General features: G+C 36.1%; 1 protein-coding gene across 13 annotated transcripts in view; it reads left to right on the top strand.

The window, feature by feature from the left end:
* The window catches only part of RALYL (RALY RNA binding protein like), a 406,719-nt gene that overhangs the window by 260,832 nt on the left and 124,277 nt on the right, over nt 1–21,610 (top strand). Inside the window, exon 1 of one of the 13 annotated variants that reach the window (XM_064649766.1) lies at nt 4,520–4,651. The exons of 11 other annotated variants lie outside the window; for them this stretch is intronic. In XM_064649766.1, the coding sequence (XP_064505836.1) occupies nt 4,615–4,651 (37 nt within the window). In that variant the 5' untranslated portion in view covers nt 4,520–4,614. Of the gene's footprint in view, nt 1–4,519; nt 4,652–21,610 lie in introns of those variants that run through there. One more of the 13 variants, XM_064649784.1, reaches the window with a different exon arrangement.

Raw genomic sequence — 21,610 nt, 5'->3', positions numbered from 1 at the left:
TGTCATGGTTTGAGATAGTCCTCAAATCCAATTCCCTAGTTCCATCCCCCCTCCCACATCTCAACCTAATGTGAGATGGGCTTTTCCAGACAAAACACACCAGACTCAAAGTGGGGGAAAGGGAATATATTACAGTGACTGTACAAATAAATACCATATCACATTATACACACGATTGCAACTATCTCTACCATGACATATGTATTTACAATGATCAGATCTCTTCTCCCCTCCAAATAAAAGTCCAGGAGGGAAAGAAGGACAGATCCCTTCCAGTCTTTATGCAGCAGCATCTTCTAAGGCAGCAGGTTCTGTCTGTCTTCTCCACATGCAGCAGCTGATAGCTGGCTTTCTGCCAGCACTCAACGAGGGAGGTATCAAACTCCCCCGGCCCCATCGCCTCAACCGAGGGGTCTTCCGTGGGCTTCGTAACCCCAGACAAGGTCGTTTCACCACGTCATATCACGAAGACACAGGGGAGTCTTCGTGAAGGTCTGGTATCTCTTGCAGGGCCTCTGTGCCACTGCCTCTCAGGCTGCCACCGTGGCAGCAGTGCAAGGGGGGGGGAGCCAAGGTCAACTCCCCCCGCATTCCATCTGGCCGTCCTGGTCCAGCTCCCGGGACGCTCTGAGCTTCTCAGCTCCTCTCTCTCCGGTGCTGCATGTTGCTTCTGCTGCTCTTTCAGTTCAGGTTCTTATCTGTCTGGCTCTCTGCCACCGTTTCTCTGGTCAGCGTCGGCTGCTGCTCTGCGCTCATCTCCCGGCATAACTACAGGCACCTAGCCCAGCTTTATGCTGTTCCAGGTCCCTGCAGCCCCCAGTCAGAGGCTGGGAGGGGGCCAGAGGCCCCAAGGGGCACAGAGCCCCTTCCTCGTGGCTCACAACATGGCCACCTCTCCTACAACAATCAAAACTACAACTCTTCTCTTCCGGTCTGGTTGTGATATGTTTACATTTCTGCAGGAGCGCCCATTGGGCAGAATTTCAAAACTTCTAGGGGTTTCCACCCCTTGGGATCTACCACTTTTCTCAGCCTCTGGGGGAAAACAAGGTCCAAACCACGACACACACCTACCTTAATAGCTAAGTGACATTAGGGAATTTTATTTATCTAACATTAGGCTATGTTAAAAAACATTATCATCAGGTAATTATCCAAATATATACTAGTAAAAGGTGTGCATATATGATTTTAATACATCACTACTTGTATCAAGGAGTGGTTATTACTTGGAAGAAGTTAAATGTTGATCCTTACATATATCCTTTATTTAATAAAACCCCTAATTCATATTCATAGATGTAATATTTTCTTAGTTGACATCATAAAAATAACCACAGTGGAAACTATAAAAGGTTATATAAAAGGTTATTATCTAAGAAGACTCTTTGGATGCATCAAATTGAACAATGAAGGACAGAACACACTTTAAGCTTCCTCCACTTTCTTTTCTTGTCTAAGATCTGTTCTCCCTGTAAAATAAAATTGAGGATACAATCAAGGCAAAGTATTTATTGATGAGTAATATGTGACATTAGTCAGCAATTGTATTTTTAAAATATCTACACTTTGTCCTTTTCCTCTTCTTAAAAGAGAGTTTGAGAAATTTATTGTAGTATTCAAAGAAAAACTCCTTATTGAGACCAGTAGGATGGTCAAGAGAGAAAAGTGAGAGGAGATATGGGATGTGCAGATATGGACATTATTAATTCTGTTACCACCAACAACGACTGACAAAATTCATTCCAACAGACTGTTTTAAGAACATTTCAAACTCTTGAAATCATTTAAAATTTACTTGTAAAAAAGTAATAAACATCACATGACCAGGTGATCTTTGTTGCTGAGAGGTTACATTCATTTCTTCCCACCTCACTGAGCTTGCTGCATTTAACCAGCCATATGCAAAATTCTGACTTTTTTTAAGCTGTAATAGTGTGAAAGTGAATTTTAAACTCTCCTAACAGAAAACAGTAACAGAGAGAAACAGCAGGCAGCTGTACCCACTCAAAGCTAACCAGCACCTTCAAGTTTAGTTATTTTCTTGCAATATTTTTTTTTATGAAGACACCTAGAATGATTCACCAGACAAAGTGTATTTACGCTATTTTTAGCAAATGCATTTCACTGACTGAAGAATTAGAGTTACAATTAGCACAAAGAAAAACCAATAAAGGCTGTGCTTTCAGGGATCATTGATTTTAAATAAATTAATTCTAATCCCATGAAATTTACATTTAGTTTATTTTTTTATATTATATCATTGTCAAGATACTTCCATACAAATACATGGTTGTAATAGAATAATGCATGAAAGACCAGTGGAAACAATACACATATTGTTGTATGTGCTATGTGTAATATAATATGGAAAGTTAATAATAAATGACTAGGTTAAATACATTATGAAAACTGGGGGGAAAATTAGATATTAATGGTAAGAAAAAGAACTGAGTTTTATAGTTAAGACCTAATGTGGGCTGAGAAAAAAAGATTGAAGACATCTTGCCAAATCAATGAAACAAGAAAAAATTGAACTGAATAATATGAATGAGAGCCTTCAGGTAGAAGAAGGAAAAGAGCAAGAAGAGATTGCTACATTAAGCATCAAATTTAAAGGGAGACCACAGATCTCTGTAGTCTAAGTCAGATCACAGACATGATTCTGCTGCAAATTAACTCAGAGGAAAAATAGAACAGGACAACTGTGGAATTATCATCAGTTCATATAAATTCCTGCAAAAATATTGACTCCAATGGATATGAACTGCACAGTACTATTTGAGTATAAGGCCTGCAGGGTCTTTCTCTGTGGTACAGATATTTTATCTTCTGATATGCTTAACAACTAATAATTATCCAAATTTTCTTCCTTCCTGTCCCTTTTGATATGCTTTGCAATTTCCCACCTTTCTGCTGACCTCAGCAATAGATATGGTGTAATTTCAACTGTGTCATTTTGAGATGACTCTAGATGAAATACTAAAGAAATCGAAAAAAATTATCCATTGCTTTCACTTTCTTCAGGCTACACTTTATCCTCAGCTTTGCTGATACAAATCCAAAGCAAATGAAAAGATATGTGGTCAGATTTTGACAGAAGGAGGAAATCAGATTAATAGAGCCAGTATAAAGTAAAGATTGTACTTCAGTAGCCAGAGGTGTCAATGTGAGGACATATGAATACCAAACAACTGAAAGGAGAATTAAATGGTGCACAAAGCTACACATGATTATATTGGAGATATAAAAATATATTGATATATCTGAGAGGAAAAAATATAGAAAAAGTAAAAATTTAGGGTAGGCAGATTGAGAGACACATTCCTTTTAATTTCTTTTAATTGTTTTGCATCAGGAAAATAACTGTAGGTCAATGTTTTTAGATTAATATTGCAAATTGGTCATGTCTTTGACTGAAACATGAATGATCCATAGACATCAGATGTTATTTTTCATTATGTAAGCCAAAGATATTAGCTTTTGATTTCTTTGAGTAGTTTAGACAACTGCTGTCCAACTATGCATTTTAAATAACAGCAAGGGTATTATTATCAGTTTTTAAGACATTTCAGTCACTATACTTTGGCTCTATTCCTTCAGCACTTCTATGTTTGTGGTATCTGGGATCAATATCTCAAAACAGGCACCTTAAAACATGAATTTCCTAAAACATTAAGAAATACTTTCACACAATTTTATTGAAGGCAGATTTATTGCTGAATGACCTGGAATTTCCACTTCTTGTCAGTTCCACAACCGCTATTGGCATCTTCTTGAATGTTATCTCCCCAGCATGGCAAAAATGTCTTCCCCTTTCTCCCGCTCCCATTAGGAAGATATCTGGATTCTTTGAAATGGTGATATGTATGGAAGATCATACAATGCTGCCACTTTTTCTCCATGACCTTGTGATTCAACAGACTAGCGGAAAATGGAGTCGCTTTAAAAATGAGCCGTCAGCAGAATGTTGCTTAAATAACCTTCCCCAAATTAAATCATTGAAAGGTAATGCAGAAGTAAACATAGGCATGAAAAAGATTAATTACATGTTATATGTTATTTCCTGAATACTCTATTCATGAGCTCAGACCTGCAGTCAGGATTTAATTGATTAACATGTGTTAATTTTCTTTTAATAGTAATTTTGCTTGAAAATGTAGCCCAAAATATTTTAATGTCCTCATATGCATAATTCTAAGACCTCTCAAATAAAAAGTTAGTTTTTATTAGTTTATAAAGTCATTTATACAATTTTGGTTATGTCAGGGATTTTTCAGGGAATCTTGATGTCAGATCATCGAATAGCACATTACCCCACTTCGTCTGATTACATAATTCATTATGTTTTCTGGATTTTATTAGCTGGTATGAAATTATTTTGAAAAAAATATGTAAATAAATATGCTTTGTCTCTTAGATTTGTACAGAGAAAATAGTTAGAGCCAGCAACATCTCCCCTGGATTTTAGGAGAATGGTATTACCCTGCCTTTCTCTGAGAGATTGCTGGTTACCCTCTGTCAGTGAGCAACTGACTCTCTGCAAAGCAGAAGCACGATCTCTTTTGTCTGTGATCAAGGCAATTATTTCATAGAAAGTGGAATTTCTTCAGAATGACTATGTACAAGAGCAAGCGCAGAAACCAAAGATGTAAGTAAATTGTAAAGGTTTTTTAATTTTCTTGCAGAGGAGGGAGAATAAATCTCCATTTCATTGACAACATGATATACTTTACCCTGCTCTGGTTGAATTTTACCAGGAAAGCAGAAACAGTATTCCATGCCAACTATCCCACCATATCTGTGTATTAAATGCATACAAGAACTTTAAAATGAAAAAAAAATTACAAAAATTAGCTCACTTGTTACTATGGAAACCCTCAGAAAGCTTTATGATATCAACAAAGAAATAAAGATTGAATATAAGTTTAGTTCAGAAGAGCCCTTTATTCAGGCTTTAATGACTGGCTAGCTGTAGCCTTTGATTTGACAGGGTTGACATGCTTTCCCTTGGTGGACTTTTTATGTGGTTCGCATTAGGGACCCAGTGATACCAGAACTTTAAGGGTGGTTATTTTATTTTCCTCCATCATAACTTTCAGAATTAAGTAGTTTGCTTAAACTACAGAAACTGGGGAGGAGGTGGGTGGGGAGATGGGAAGGGAAGCATACATGTGTCTCTGCTGTGTATTTAAAACATTCCAACCCTGAAAATTCACTGGCTTCTAAATGCATGATTTTCCAGTTAAGCACCTGACAAAAATGACATTCCTCTAAGAAAAATGCCGTATAGGCACTGTGTGTTTTCAGGGAGAGAACAGAGGGGGGGGAATATCAATTCAAAAGCAGATAAGTTTGGACTTCATTTGGACAAGAACATTGTTGTTTTTCAGAGGGATATATACAGCTATATCACTGAACTCAGCTTCTGATCCTTATAGATGAATCTGTATAGATGTCTTTCACTTTGTCTTGATTAAAAGAAATGGATGTGCTGAATGTAGAAAGTTTGCCAGGACAGATCTCTGCTAAAATCTCTGCAACGGAAATCCATCATCTGCCTCACATTCAATAAAATAAATTATCATAAATTTTGTTCCCATAGCAGCGATGAAAGAAAATTATTCATATACAGGCAAATTATAATTAATCTAGCTCATTTTAACATATTAATTACTTCATCTTTATTATGTAAACAGGGAGCTCTTTCTATAGCCAGCTGCATTCTTGCAATCTCTCTTGTCCAAGCCTGCTTATGGTGTACAATAAGAAAATTTGTGCCTGGTTAGCTGAGTTAGGTTTTTGTTGCAAGAATACAGTCATTCATGAAAACAGCACAGGATGCTTCTAAGAATGCTTTTATGAAGACAACCTGCCTTTCACCCCTGCTGACTCCAAGGAAAATCTGTGATTTGTCTAGAGGCAAAAAAAAAAGAATGAAACATGATCAGACTCAAATTTGTAATTATGAGGGTGGTTGTTGCAATGTTTTCTGGTTTTAGAACTATCACTTGTTTTAAGATCCAGAACTATAAAATGTCTCAATATTATATATATGATATATTATATATATAAAGGTGTATATATTATACATATATAGGTACCAATACTGTGTACGTGAATGCTTCATTAATACCTCTTTGCTAACTAGCAATTGCAAAGACCTTAAAAACCAAACAATTCAAGTAATTTGACATTGCTCCGGTTTATATCATTCAAAGGCTTTTTGAAGGATAGATTTCATCTAAGCAATTGTTATTCTGAAATATAAGGGATTATGGTAGCAGCTGCAATTAAACAGTAAGCAGGTACTACATTTTCTGTACATTTCTGGTGGCCCTTAATAAGTAATAATAAAAAATATTTGGTATATAATTTCCAGTGTCTGTGAGGTAAACCTTGAGGCTTATATCTCCTCACTACCTCTCACTACCACAGTTGAACCTGTGGCATAAAATGAAAGTGAGCTTTTTGGCTTTTTCTTTCTCATTGAATTTCTGCTTTTGGATTTCATACACACTTCAGAGTATTATAGCCATTGCTTTCCTAACCCTTTTTTTAATGTTTTAAAAAAGGTACAAATACATTCTGTACTTAATTTAAAAGCACGTCAGATTGGAGAGAAGGATAGAAAAAGTAAAGACATGATGACATTTTTCTAACACAAAATATAAGTAATCCCCATTTCCAATTTCTGTCCCAGGTACAAAACTGTTGCTAGAGGGTGATTGTCCTGCTCTTCTCTGCACTGGTGCTGCCTTACCTGGAACATTGTGTGCAGTTTTGTACACTACAATATAATAAAGATATTAAGCCATTAAAAAGTGTCCAAGGGAGGGCAACAAAGAGGTTAAGGGTCTAGAGGGGAAGCCCTATGAGGAGCAGCTGAGGTCACTTGTTCTGTTCAGCCTGGAGAGGAGGAGACTGAGGGAAGACCTCATTGCAGTTACAACTTCCTTGTGTGGGGAAGAGAAGGGGCAGGCACTGATCTCTTCTCTGTGGTGACCAGTGACAGGACCTGAGGGAATGGCCTGAAGCTGTGTCGGAGGAGGTTTAGGTTGGATATTAGAAAAATGTTCTTCACCCAGAGAGTGGTTGGTCACTGGAACAGACTCCCCAGGGAAGTAGTCACAGCACCAAGGCTGACAGAGCTCAAGAGGCGTTTGGACAATACTCTCAGGAGCATGGTGTGAGTCTTGAGGTTGTCCTGTGCAGGGCCAAGAAGTGGACCTGATAATCCTTGTGGGTCCCTTTCAATTCAGCCTATTCTGAGATTCTGTGAACATATGAAAAAAATGGGTCTATTTACCTATCTGTAAGAATAGGATGGAGGTTTCCTTTATATCTTTTTAGCTACAACATCATACATAAGTCTTCTAAATTCAAAGCTAATCTTAATGTTTAGCTTCTATTGTAACTTTGATTTAGATTCTAGTCAAAGTGGTGTTCATATTAAGTACAAAACATATTTTCTTTATTCCATAACTGTTGTAATTTATGAGAAATTAAATTAACTATCACAGAAAATTGTAAAACTTGTGTCACTAAGCGAGCAAAATTCAGATTAAGACTGTTTCTGTTTGACTTTCTGTACCTACCTACAGATACACACACAGTCTCCATGCATAGATTTCTGTGCACACAAAGATTATAGAACGCTTGATCCTTCAGGATGCTTGATTCAGGATCTAGCTGATAGACTAGTTTCTCATTTCATTGCATGGACATAATGACTGACTGAGGGGAAACCATTGTAACAACTGCAATTTTGCAAACACTGAAAGACTCGTAAATGTGTGATGATGGAGCTTTTCTGAAATAAAAGGTTTGAATCTTAGACTGTCCTGCTTTGGGGCTGCAGCTGCTGAGGAGAAGGGTCAGAAAAAGAATTGTGGTAAGCTGTAGTGCACATGTGGGTCTTCTGCATGGAGATGTAGTTATTTACAGTTTCTTCATGGAGATGCCATGACTCCAAGCCTTCTCTCAAGAAACAAGTAGCAGACATTCCATTTTTCATTGGGGTCTTCCTTGTAGACTTCACTGTTACAGAAGTCAAGGCAGGCTACTCTCCTTGAAGACAATAAGACTGGAAAATATTTACTTACCTCTAAATCAGCTTTAGGAAATTCTCATTATTCTTCATTATTCATGGTTTCTGTAGCTTGACAAGCTAAATCTCCACCACCTTGTGGAGGACTGTGTATGAAAAGAATTAAAAGATGATCCTTAATATTTCTTCATTCTAACACTAAAATTTAACTCAGAATAACTGCAAGAGGATAAAGAGAGAGTAAGGACTAGTGTGGTGTTTTGAGGAAGGTGTGCAGCAACACCCAGGAGGAGATGGCAGTGCTGCCTGGAGTGCAGAGGCTGGTGTGGAACTTCCCTGCTACTCACCTGAACTGGGGTTTGGAAAGTAAGGACAAAAATGGAAAAATTAGGGGAAAAAAATAGGACCTATCTTTCACTTTCTTCAGCTTCACATTTTCAGTGTCGTGGGATCTTTCCTGCACGTCAGCAATGACAATCAGAGTACAATGGTAACTGAGGCAAAAAGCAGTTACTTCTGAGTATTGGAAACCATCAATAAAGTCAACAGTTATTGTAAGTGCGGCCACAGATCCTGTCCCATTCCAAGGTGGTAATTTTCCAAGGTGACTTCCCAAACTTGTTCATGACAATATGAAGAATCCTGTCAACACTGAATGTCCCTGAAATCATGCTCCAAATGCATTAATGACTTTTGCCATAGCTTGAATACCAGTTCCCTGTAAAATATCAGTTTCCTTTTATATATATTACAGTTTGCCTAGCTGAAATAGTTATTGCTCATTTTTTTTATACTGGTATGCTGTGAATGTTATCTTTTTTAAGTAACCAGGTCTTGTGAAGGTTCTGCTTCTTTTAAACCAACAGATGACTGGTCATATTTTATGACTTTCATTTTTTTTAAGGAATAATGAGAGGGAAGACATTCTACTTCCTTTTATTCTGGCAATTTCTCTCTCCTCATAGGAAAAGTGTCACAGCTTTACCTCTATGGATTATGGTTCTTTGTCCGCAGCCCCCAATTTTTGTTGATCAGTGCTAGGTTTCCCTGCATACAGAGTGATGTAGTAAGGCACATGTACATTTATTGAAGGATTAAATAAGTTATAGCAAAATGAATGTAAACTAAATTATTTTCAAAAGTTATGCAAGTAGCTGCTGCATATAGAGTTCATGTGGTTGGTGCAAAAATTTAGTGTGCTGTATCTAATGATGTGTTGCCCACAAGTGACATCTGATGTATGTTTTTAAAGAATCCTTGTCTTGCTGGAGAAAGAATTTTCTGTATACTGATAACATCTGATGAGAAATTCTGTGAAATTCCAGTTTGAAGGAGTATTTGGTCCTATCTGCATTCTTTGATCTATTGCATTGCCTGCTATATTTTCTTTCATTGATAAGGTCCCACTTGCCATCTTTTCATCATGGATTTACTGTTCTTATCTTCTTTGTCCCCCTTACAGATAGAATAATCGCTTTCAGGCTTAAAAATTCTGGCATCTGTTGAGTTGTGTTATATTACAGTTTGATCAGCCTATGATTACTTCCATCTTCTTTTTGCCTCTAAGGGCAATAAAGACCTCAGTACTGAGGCTGTTGCTGCTCAACTGCAGCCTTTAATATAGTGTATGCTAGGAGGTAAAGTGACTGGAAAACCAAATCTCACTGGGGAAAACAAGTGTAGTTACTGACCCAGATACATATAAGAAAACTCTGCCTCTTTCCTTAAAACATCAGAGACTCAGACAACTAGGGAATATCTATTCAGCATGTTATAGAGACAACTTTCTTCATGTAAAGCTATCCTGGTATAGCCTTAGAATATTCCTATTGCTGCATACCTTCTGAGGGAGTAAAGTTCAGTGCATTTAAGTATATCAGTAATAAGGCCAAGCAAGAAGAAATCTATGATCTGCAGGAACATAAATATCATTGAATATTCACATTGCATGGATAACATCTTTATACAAATAAAAACTGTAATTGCTACTCAATAAGTCAGGGACTTCAGAGTTAGAAGCGTTCTTCTCATAGTTTTGAAGGGAATTAAGAAGATGGTTGGCATATTTGAAATTATTCATGTTCATTATTCCCATGTTACTAAACAGTAAAACTGAAGACATATGTCCCTCAGTGAAGCATGCAGTGCAAATGAGTTAGAATTTTTTCTTTGACACTTTTTCAACTATCCATGTAGACTTATAAAGTAGGCATGATTTTTTTTCTTCTTCTAGACTGTACAAATAAATAAAAAATATTGAAAGATAACTGTTTCAAAATGCATCTTTTGAGAGACTAATAGTCTGACCAAACTCAACAGTCACATGATGCTTCCCACTGGTCCATAGGAGTCTGCCTCAGGAAGAAGAGTAGAATTTTTGTCCCTGTAGAGAAAATACTGAAAATGTAGAGAAAGATTGACAAATCAAAAACTTACAATCTATCTTGAAAAGGGGAGACAAAGGAATAAACAGGTACAGATTCAGAAGTGACTTTAAAAAATTTCTCAGAGCAGAAGTCAGAATATCTGAAATGCAAGTGGAGAACATAACAAAGAAACTCAGCCAGTCACTTCAGTTTTGTGGAGGAGAAATCTGGGGCAGCAAAAATACTTAATAATAGCTGTGGCTTCATTAAAAGATTATGGTTTAAATTTTCAGAGGGGTTTCTTTCTTTTGCATAAGAATAGGAGACAATATGCAGCAATTCAACAGAAGAGAATAAGTGGAAAGCTAGGGACATCTCATAAAAATGCATCTGCTATTTTTAAGGATCATAAAAAGGTAATTATTAAAAAAGATGAACATATGCAAATAATGTAATTTGGATTATGTGATTTCAAGTATATTAGAGGAATTAGCAAATTAATGTACCATACCATTGAAAGTTTGTATTTGAAAAGTCATGGAAAGCTAAGAAGGTATCCAAAATATAAATGTACTACTGATTTTAGTGTATACAGAATCCTGCTACATATAGAAAGCTGCTATGTTCATTAATATCACCTTTTATCATTACTGAAGTGGTACTTACTGTATGTTTGTTAGTCTTCTATAAGGAATCAAAATTTAAGATCTATGTGACTGCACTCCGGTAATGACCAGACATCTGGGAAAACCAATAATAATTTTAAAAAGTGAAGTCCATTAAAATAACAATCAACAGGTTGAAGATAATCATAGTCTAAACTAATCTATGTAGAAAGACAATTCTGGCTCTTAAATTGAGCAAACATAAGTCCAGTTGTTAGAACCTAAATTTAGATTACTGCAGGCCAATTTAAGATATACATTATCTGAGTGTAATCAGTCATATATTACTTAAAGAATTTGCAATTTCTCTTCCCCATCACTTGGACTTTGAATCCAGATTGCTTATCTATTTTTAAAGTCTCTTTTAAAGTACTATCAACGTGATTGCAAAGTACCTATTCAAACACTAGAGTTCATATGCAAGTTGAAGAGAGTATTATTGTCATAAATTGTCTAAAATCTATAAATTTCTGGAAATCTTGAGGGAAATCTAGGCTTCTTCTAATAAGATCTCTGTACACTGCTGTAGCACTGCCACCCACCTGTCTCCTCAGAAAAACGGGAAAAATCCTTGAGAGATTCAGAGCATAGAGAATCTGTTCTCTTAAGATGAAAATCTGCTGTTTCTTATTTTTATATAAAGTTTTGACTTCTTTTAAAAAACAAAAGACTTGCATGACTGCATATAAGCAGTACAAGTCCTGATTTTAAGCACACATCTTTTTTTTTGTTTTCATATCTGACCTGATATTTTTTTGTTGTTGCCTTTAAGATACTTTCTTTGTAGGGACAGCACAAGAAAGAAAACCTCCATCTGATCTCCAGTACAGGTCTTAACATCAGTCTTTGTCTCTCCCTCTTTTCATAACTAGTGATAAGACCAAGCACAGTATGCACATAGCGACACCTTCACAAGGAAAAAAGGTATAAAACTTTAAATATACCTTTCAAATACCTCAAATTATTATCTAAAGTCTGATAAACCATTAAAAGGATATTTTCTGGTTCCAAGACCGAAATGATACACCAAGTCCAGCACTTTTTCAGCAGTTACATCTTTGAGATTCTTTAACAGTAAAACAGTTTCTGGATATTACTTTGGAAACATTCCCCCTCCTCCCTCCATGCAGTTTCCAAAAGGAACAGAGGTTTCAGGTGCATTAAAATCACATTACAATGAAGACTGTGAACACATAAGACTCTAGCTCACATTTAGAGTCTAGCTCCTATCTATGGAGCATTCAGTGTCACGTTTTTGTTTCTGAAAAACTCACTTTTTGGCCTTAACTTTCTATTTTCCTCTCCTTTCTTCTTTTTTCTTCTTTTTTCTTCTTTTTTTTTCTTTTTTTTTTGGTTATTAGTGTGTTAGACACTCTGAAAAATAGGCTGTATTGCCAGTTCGTGTTGTAGATTATGCTTATAGATTTCTCTGTCCCTCTTTGTAACTAAGATGGAATCTCTTCTACATTGTCTTTTGCAGAAGACTGTGGTCATCTCTAGAAACTATTATTTGTTTTTGTTTGTTTTCCCACAAAATAAAGTTTGCTTTAAATAAAATATATATATTGTATTATAAGCCTTCTTTTGACCCTGGTGAGTTAGAAATTGCCTTAGAAAATCATCCAACTGTAATTCTTTAACTACAAGACTCATTGTTCTCCAAATTGCTGGTATCTGTCTTATGAATGGTTTCCAAAGGCAATTCTATTGCTGATTTTGGTTCACCTCCGGGTCTGTCATAAAGCTGGGTCTAGGTGTCACCTTCTAGCCTCCTTCTACTGCTTGCATTCAGTAATTATTTACTTAGAACTCGCTGAAGTTTTAACACAGCTATTAACTACACTGCAGAATCTGGGACATGTATCAGAGATCAGAAGTGAAAAATGTCCAGTGAAAATTCTCCAGATAACCTCTGTTAAAAGTCAGTCCAGCAAGTAGGCTTTTAGCAGTATTTTATGCCTTTGAACATCTCCTCCAAGCGCTGTTTTTGTTTTATTGATTACAAAAGTTTTGGTCATGCAATACCGAAATCAATGGCAAAATTCACATTGACTGACATAGCATTGAAACAAGGCTTTATTACTTAGAAAAGAGTGACGATTATGTTGTCCTTCATACCTCAGTTACAGAAAACAGCCATATAAAATGCCCCAGGAGTGTTTCCTTTGGGATTTAACTCTGATTTGAAAGAATGTCTTACAAGTGAATGTCTTTATATTCTGTTTCTTCAGCTGCTTGGTTGGAGCATCTGTTGAAACTGCCATAAAAGTGTCCAATTTACCATCCTTTGCTGTAGCAGTTTTCTGACAAAAATTAATACAATCAACCATTAAACATTAATGTTTTGGAGTTACTAGAGACTTAGGTGTTGCACCTTCAAAATGTACTTTATTCTCACAAGTAATCTTATTTTCCTACCTGTGACTTTTTAAGAAATGCAGGTCTACAGTCTTCCAAGTTATTATTGTTCATATATGTAGATACAAATACACATTAAGCCAAGTGTGATTTCTGAAGGAATTTCTCTACAGAATATAGGCTAGGTAAGCACACTGTGGTCTCACCCAAATCCATACTCAAGTTTTCCTCTCTGAAGAGCAGAGTTTAGTAATGGGCAAAAGTGAGGATGTCACGAGTTCTCCCAAGCAGGGAATTGGGATGCTGGCAAGAAAGCAACTATGTCTTGTGCTCAAAAGCATACCTGGATCCTTTAATTTAGACCAGGTAAATATCTTGTCATACACATCAGCAGAAGATAAGTTCCATTTATATAGTTTGCAGTCAACTTATTTAATTGCAAAAGAGAATTATTGAATTAGTATATTAAGGGACACAATATTTTAGGCAATGCTTCTTGGGAAATTATATAGTCAGACCTTAAGAATGGACTCTATAAAAGACTGATTTTTTTAATAGGCATAGATGGTTTTCAGACAACAACTGAATCTTCAGAGATCTGTCTGCCTGTTTGCTCTCTCTTCACCTAATAGAGGTGAAAGAAACTTTGTAAGTCAGTTTTATATGTGTTGTATCAGACAGACATTGAAAAACAGCAGATAAATATTCATTCTCTCAGTTCTGAAAGGCCACTGGTCAAATCAATTTAAAATACATTTATTAAATGAAAAAGAAATGTTGGTTTTTGCTTTTTAATAGTGACATATTTTGCTGTGCTTCAAGCAAATGCAAATTAAGCAGCCAATTTTTAAACCCTGCAATAAGTGGAGTTTTTTTAAGGGAAGCTATAACACATTTCGAATACACTCACACTTCTCACTATTATTAGAAAAATTTTCTAAACATAAATTATTCAGAAACATTAGGACATTAATGTAATTTAACATTTCATATGACAGTGCATTAACATGGTGGTCTGGGCTCTAAAAAATATGAGATAATAACAAAATGGTTTATGACAGTGTTCATGTCTGCACTAAAGTTCAAAGGATTTAATACCATCTTATCAAGGTGAAAATTTTTTAAAAGAATATTAGTGGCTTTTTGATGGAGATACTAGACTCAAACAGTACTAGTGATTTTCCATTTAATGTTTTCATGGCAGAGTCAATATGATTTATTGAAGGATTTTTCCAATGATGAACCAAAGTTCTAGAAACTAGAGAAATTCTTTTGTTGGCCTTACTAACTTATTAAAAATAACACCAATAATAATAATAAAGCTCATTGAAAGGGCCTATAGAGAAGCCCACAATTGTAGGCTATATAAATAAAATATTTTCTGAGGCTGTGATCTCTGGATTTGAATCCAAACTCTTAATGATCAAAGTTGGTGGTAGAACAAGCTGATTAAAGACGAGGCTCAGAATCAGAGGAAGTCTCATCCTGGATCCCTCCCCTTCAATTGCATCATTCTCAACTTTTCTATATGTTCAGTAAGACACATACCTCAACTGTGTTTTTCACTCTCTTGGTAACAAACTGATTCTAGTTATACTGGAAAGAATACATTTGTTACTTATTTCTTAAAACTATTCTGTATAATTAAATATTGTTTGAACTTTTATGTATTAATTTGTATTTGTTATTCTATGTCTTACAATAAGTAAGACATAGATAAGGAAAAGGAAAGAACTGGGGGAGAAGAGAGAAAATGGAGCTCAGGTCCATACTGTAGTGAAACATTATGCTATTGTGGCCAGAAACTTTCATTCTGGAGAAGTAACAGTTCCCCTCTTATCTCTGCAAAAACAAAGTTGAATCCAGTCTGGGAAAAAAAAAACGCATCCTTTTTTTTTCCTTGTTAGGAGATCACACACTTGCAGCTATATCACTGTCCTCACTTAGACGATTTGAGGGTAATTTACACAGTGTCCACTTTTTCTCTTTATGTAGCAGAAAAACTTCACAGAATTGGAACAACACAAGCTGACGTAATGAAATACATAAATCTATATTACTTCTGCTATGTTCCTCTTCTGCTTGTAGCTCTGTCTGCAAGGATTCTCTGTCTGAATTATAGCTCAAACCGCTGGAAACTCAGCAGGTTGCAATGAATCCAAAAATACTAAAGATAGCTATATCTCCTATATGTCTTTGATCAAATTAAAGTAATTTCCCCAGTGGAATGATTTCAAAACTACTTCGGTAATTCAGGTGATACTTATAAGGCTTAAGAAAGTTTTACTCTGAAGGGATTTGGTAATTATGGACCACAACTTCCTCAGGTTTTTTTCCTGATATGCAATCAACTTGCTATTTGTCATGTCCTTAATTTTATGGCATGTTAGGCTGCTACACACTCTTAAATAACGCATATCTAATTAATGCTCCCTGATTTCATCAACATACATAGACTAATCCTTCTAGGACTTTTCTTTCCTTATGAGTGCAACAATATTGTTCAGGTTTGGTACATAACGAGATTTTTTATTTTCCCTTGACACACAAATTGTAGCCTTATCTTGTGATGTATAACTACTGGCAAGGTCCTTAAATAAAAAATAAGACTGCAGTCCAATGACAAAAGATCAGCTAAGAATACATGTCAGTCACACCTGTTTCATTTCCACAGCTGCAGAAATTTATTTGCCACAAAGATGGTTAGTTATTTTGATCATTGATTCATTCTAGCCAGAAAAGTAGAGAGTATTAAACAAGGACATTAATAAGCTTGGAATGTCCCTGTGTGAAAGAGTAATTAGCTTGATGCATGTTTTAATCAAAACTGAATGCAATGTGGCCTTAGCCAGATACTACTTCTGCTCATGCACAGAAGAAATATGTTTCTTCAAAAATCTGGATTTTAAACTCCTTTAAGAAATGTAATATTGTGTGTTTTCCTGATAAGTGTTGCTATTAAGTTTCTCAATGAACTATAACTATTAGACCCCTTAATTTAAGAATGCAGGTGTCTGGCAGATCTGAAAACTCCCAGGGCCATGAGTGTCACTGAAGTTCATGTGGTAAACCCAGCAGCATTAGCCAAAAAACCCAAAGGCTAATCCAGATGATAAACATCCACATAAACACAGTTTAACTCTTCTCTGCTTCAAAAAAAAAATGGTTATAGGTAATAATCTTTTAAAATTGTTAAGCATGAAATCTCTGCAGCTAGAGATAGAATAATTGAGTTATTTTGGTTGGAAGGAACCTTAAAGATCACCCAGTTCCAACCTCCCTGCCATGGGCAAGGACACCTTCCACTAGATCAGGTTGCTCAGAGCTCCATCCAGCCTGGCCTTGAACACTTCCAGGGATGAGTCATCCACAACTTCTTTGGCCAACCTGTTCCAGTGACTTACCACCCTCACAGTAAAGAGTTTCTTCCTAATATCTAATCTAAAGCTACTGTCTCTCAGTTTGAAGCCATTACAGCTTGTCTTATTGCTACAGGCTTTCTTGTAGGCTCCCTTTAGATACTCAAAGGCCTCAATTAGGTCGCCTCTAAACCGTCTGTTTTCCAGGCTAAACAAGCCCAATTCTCTCAGCCCGCATGCAGTGCTCAGTGGTAAATTGGTTAGCATCAAGGCTGCTCAACAATCTGGCACCTCAGAGGTTAGAGGTAAACAAAGTTTGAGAATGACCACTGTAGATTGTTAAAAGTGTTTTCAGATCTACAGAGATTTGTATGAAATTTTAGATTATTTTAAAAGCAAAATACATGCTCTTTATTTATTCGAAGTAAGATCAGAAATGTTCTTCTTGTTGCTTACTTCTTTAAAAAAAATATTTATTTATTTATTCATATATATATATAGATATATATATATCACTGTTCTATAGCTGACTTCTTTCCCAGTTCATGCCATTTCTCATTACACTGTCTGGTACAAAATCCTGTGAATATATTAATCCCTCTATATCAGAACTACACTGATTGCTAGCTGAGGCTTAAGAAGATATCCCCATTGTAGCAGATATGTGCTGACAGTATTTATCATCTGAATCCCTGTACAAGGTGTTTATCATGAGCCATGTCCTTCCAGGCTAATGCAATTTTTCCCATTTGAACATAGCCACCTGTGATAAACACACCCCATACAGAAGAAAAAAATCCCCTATAGGTTCTCCAAGCAGATACGCTCAGTTGCTCTTTCTGAACAAATATTCTCCTTCTCTGGAGTTCCAGTGTAGGTCTGAGAATGGAAGTTTTTCTGGGTCATGCTGACAGTTTCTGTGAAAAGTTCATTTGAGGTAAAGGAGTCTCTGTGTCAGGAGAAAAGTGTTTACCGGTTCACCAGTGTTTACAGACAGATATTATAAATTATATCAGAAATTGTGTATCAGAAGAGGCAAGGAATTTGCTATGCCCTGTCCCAGGGTTTGAAAGACTATTTGATTCCTCCTTTAAGAACTTCACTACACTGCTGGGAAGTATTACAGACATGTAAGAGGAAGGAGAAAGAAGAGAAAATAAGACCTAGGCATCACTCCATAACTTAGGTGGGAGAGGGGGAAGTGTTATTCTCAGTTCCCAGGTGGGAGTTGGCGAAGGCTCCCATGGATCCCACAGATCACAGATTTCCTTTTCCAATGAGCTCTGCCTTTAGTCAGTGTTGTGTTGATGGCCTCAGAAGATCCCTCTGGCTTGCTTAATCCTACCAGCAGAGATCCAAATTGCTTAGAAATAACACCATAATTACTCATACAATTTGACACCAGCATGGGAGGTAAACTATGAAAAGCCTTTTTCCTCTCTGTACCATACCATTGTTATTTCTGTGATCAGAAGGTAGATATCTCGTTTAGCATAACAATTTGTGTTGAGAGATAAAAGTGCAACATTTTTAATTAATTACCATGCTAGAAATTTGAAATCAGATTAACCAGTTTTGACAAAGAAATTAACTGCGCTATGACTTTCTTCAAGTTATTTGCTTTAAAAGGGTAGGTTGCTGTGTATTGCAAATTGTTTGCCATCCTTTTATGTTAGAATAATTTTACAAAATCAAGTTTTCCTTAGGGCAGAATCTATGTCTATTCATAGATGCTATACTAGAGCCGTTGGATACAGCTCAATAATAAAAATATTTATATTTCATTCCTTTCTTTTTTCTTGTGGTCCATCTATAACGCTGCTGCCTCCTTTGAGAAAGCACGCAGAATCACTCTCGAGTAGAAAAGACAACACAGAAAGAATCGTGTCTTGCAGAACATACCACCTAAGGAGTCTTTCTGCTGTGCCTTTTGCAATCGGTTATGTCTATCTCGTATTGGCCTTATTAGCCACCAGCCTGCCTGTAACAAACGTGGATAGAGCCTTTCCCAAATCTTTGTTCGCGAAGCCTAGCCATGATGATGATATTTTTTATTCCTTTCTTTGTTCTTGTGGTATTTCTCACTGTCACAGACAGTTTGTTTGAACAGATTGTTTACAGCTCCTTCTTGTTTGCTTTTATGGAGTTTCTAGAGCACGTATGATAATTCACTGTATTTTTCTTTCTTCTTGATACACCACGTTATTGCTCAGATGGCAGAAAGAGGTGATCACTGGAGTATATGGGTACAATTACTCTTTCTGATTTAGCATAGCACTCCTAAATTTGTTCATTTGATAAGACCAAAAATATGAAAAACACATAAAGGACATTTTTATGTTCATGAAACATGATATTTTAGATCATGTAAGACCTAGGTAATTTTTGTCATATTTATTAATTTGTGCATCCAATAGAGTGGATTAGTCTGCATTTGAAATGCCTCTTTCTCTTGACCATCTCTGTCTCTTCCCACCACCATTACAACCTTTATATCACTGTCAAAATGCTGGGTGTTTTCCCTCTTTCTTGGCAGTTAAAGTAATAACATTCTTAATTGTGTGTCAGTCTTACAACTCTACACACAGTCATCCTTTAGCTGATTACTGTTTCTTTAAGCAGAAGTATTAACACAAGAATAAATGCCTAAACTTGATAAAACCAAGGAACAGCAAAACTCTCTTAGCTAAATTTCAATTTCACAGGTACAAGCATTTTAGATATTAGAAATAAATGAAGAACCAGTTCTCTTCTTTTGAACTAATTCTGTTTCTAGTATAACAAAATGACATGCTTCACTGCCCACGGTCCCTGTGCCAAATGGATTTTCTCTTCAGCTTTTACAGTATTAATATCTGTGATTTCTCAAATGCACACCTATAGCTTGGTATTTTTATTGCTTTCTGGGTGTCTTTGGGAGGACTCTATCCTTTCTTTTGGTCACTGTGTTAACAATTATTATCTAAGGTTACAGATGAAGTAAAAGTACATTTATAAGGGAATTTAGAGACCAGTGGTGTTAAGATGAAGAAAATAACTGCTGTCAGCAACAGGCTCATGATTAGAAGGGAAAAAGTACCTCGTGGTTCCCTACTTTTCCTTTTTAATCTTCTGTTCACCAGGCCTTCAGTTTATTATCTTGTTTCAAACCTTTTTCAAAATGTCAGGAAGAGTCATATATGTCATAGGTTAAGAGCCCTGAACTGCAGTGAGTTTTTTTCAATACTTTCACAGAAGAAAGGCAATAAAGTCTTCCTTTGTCCTAGTTAAATCCTAGTTAAAATGGCAGAGAGTGCACAATGCAGTTGCAAGAAATTATATCTAAACGAGAAATTTAAAGAAACTGTGCAAAAAGCTAGACGCCTCATTGTTGTTTAGTAAAGCCCTAATCCTAATGGCCATTTGCTTTCCAAACTGTTTAGAAATTTTATTTTCTTTTCTGAAATTTGTTCTTGATTCAATCATAACCAAAAAAAAAAAAAAGAATTCAGATAGGAGCAATAGCCCATTTAATTTCAGTGGAGTTAGTTAGAGCTGAAAGAAGGAAGAAACGGTCTCCATCTCTCTCTCCATTACTGTAGGAGAACCTAAATTCAAAAGCACAAAATATTTTCGATCCCCGTATGATCCATTCACTTAAGAGTTGGACTTGATGGTCCTTGTGCATCCTTTCCAGCTCAGAATATTCTGTGATTTTGTGATGTGAATACAGTCAAGTGGTCGGACATGGTTATAGGAACAAAGCCCTATTACACCTTTCACATATCCCAGAAAACTGAAGGGTACTGCTATGAGGTTCAGAAATGGACAGCAGGAGCAACTCCATGGATGTCCTTCTTACTGACAGTGTGGACTGGAAGCTAAATTAAAACAGCACCTTTGGTTAGTTGCCTTTATTCCCTACCCAGAATTTGATTACACAGCTCCTCCATGGTAGACTGTCAAACGTGTTTGGTCTTCGCAATCTGGATTGCCTTAAAGAAAGCTTAGCTTTTATGTAGCTCCCTAAGAGGAAAGGCCGATTTTTCAGGAGTGATTGCGTGCAACTAGTCCTGTTGTTGGGATAAAAAATTAAATGAAGGGTGCTGACTTTTGTAGGTGTGCGTGTAAGAGAAAGAGGTATAAAACAGATGAATTTTGAAAGTAAACAAAACTGAGCTCCTCTCAAAATATAACTGGTTCTATGATTCTGTTTGGTTATTTGTTGTTAGTTTGGGTTTTTTTTAATACTGGTGCATAAATTGATACCTAGATTAATAACCAAAAGAATTTTTTCCAAAATGGAGTTCTTAGGCTATGCTACCAACTGGTTAGCAATGCTATGCCTTCACCATTGCCTGTTTGATAGAAGTGTGGATCTTTGGCTTCCCACCTCTATTCACAGTACAGAGATTTAACACTGCGTGATTTCTATTGTTGCATAAAATACTGTCTTTTGAAATAATTTCTTGGGTAAACAAACATAAATATACCTAGTAGAGAGTAGAAGAAAAGATTTTATTATTTTATATAAAAAATCAAACACTGTATATTTAACTAATATTAAACCCTAAAAATTGGTGCTGAGGTGTATTTTCTGAGACATATAAATGAAAATTGCATCAGACCTTTGAACAAATTCCTTTCATTGCTGGGATGTCAGTGACTGAACTATAGAAGTGACTACATCAGCAAAAGACCTGTGATTCACCTCTCTTCCAGTATTATCCTATATCAGCAGAGAGTTTCAAACTTAACTTTTAGTAGAACTAGCAATAGCAAAGACTATTAAAATCTCCCATACTACTCTGCATTCTATAAAACTGCAAAATT

Source organism: Pseudopipra pipra, chromosome 1 (assembly GCF_036250125.1).
Source record: "Pseudopipra pipra isolate bDixPip1 chromosome 1, bDixPip1.hap1, whole genome shotgun sequence".
Lineage (NCBI taxonomy): Eukaryota > Metazoa > Chordata > Aves > Passeriformes > Pipridae > Pseudopipra > Pseudopipra pipra.
Note: the sequence above shows the minus strand (reverse complement) of the source record. Positions and strands in the feature narration are given on the sequence as shown.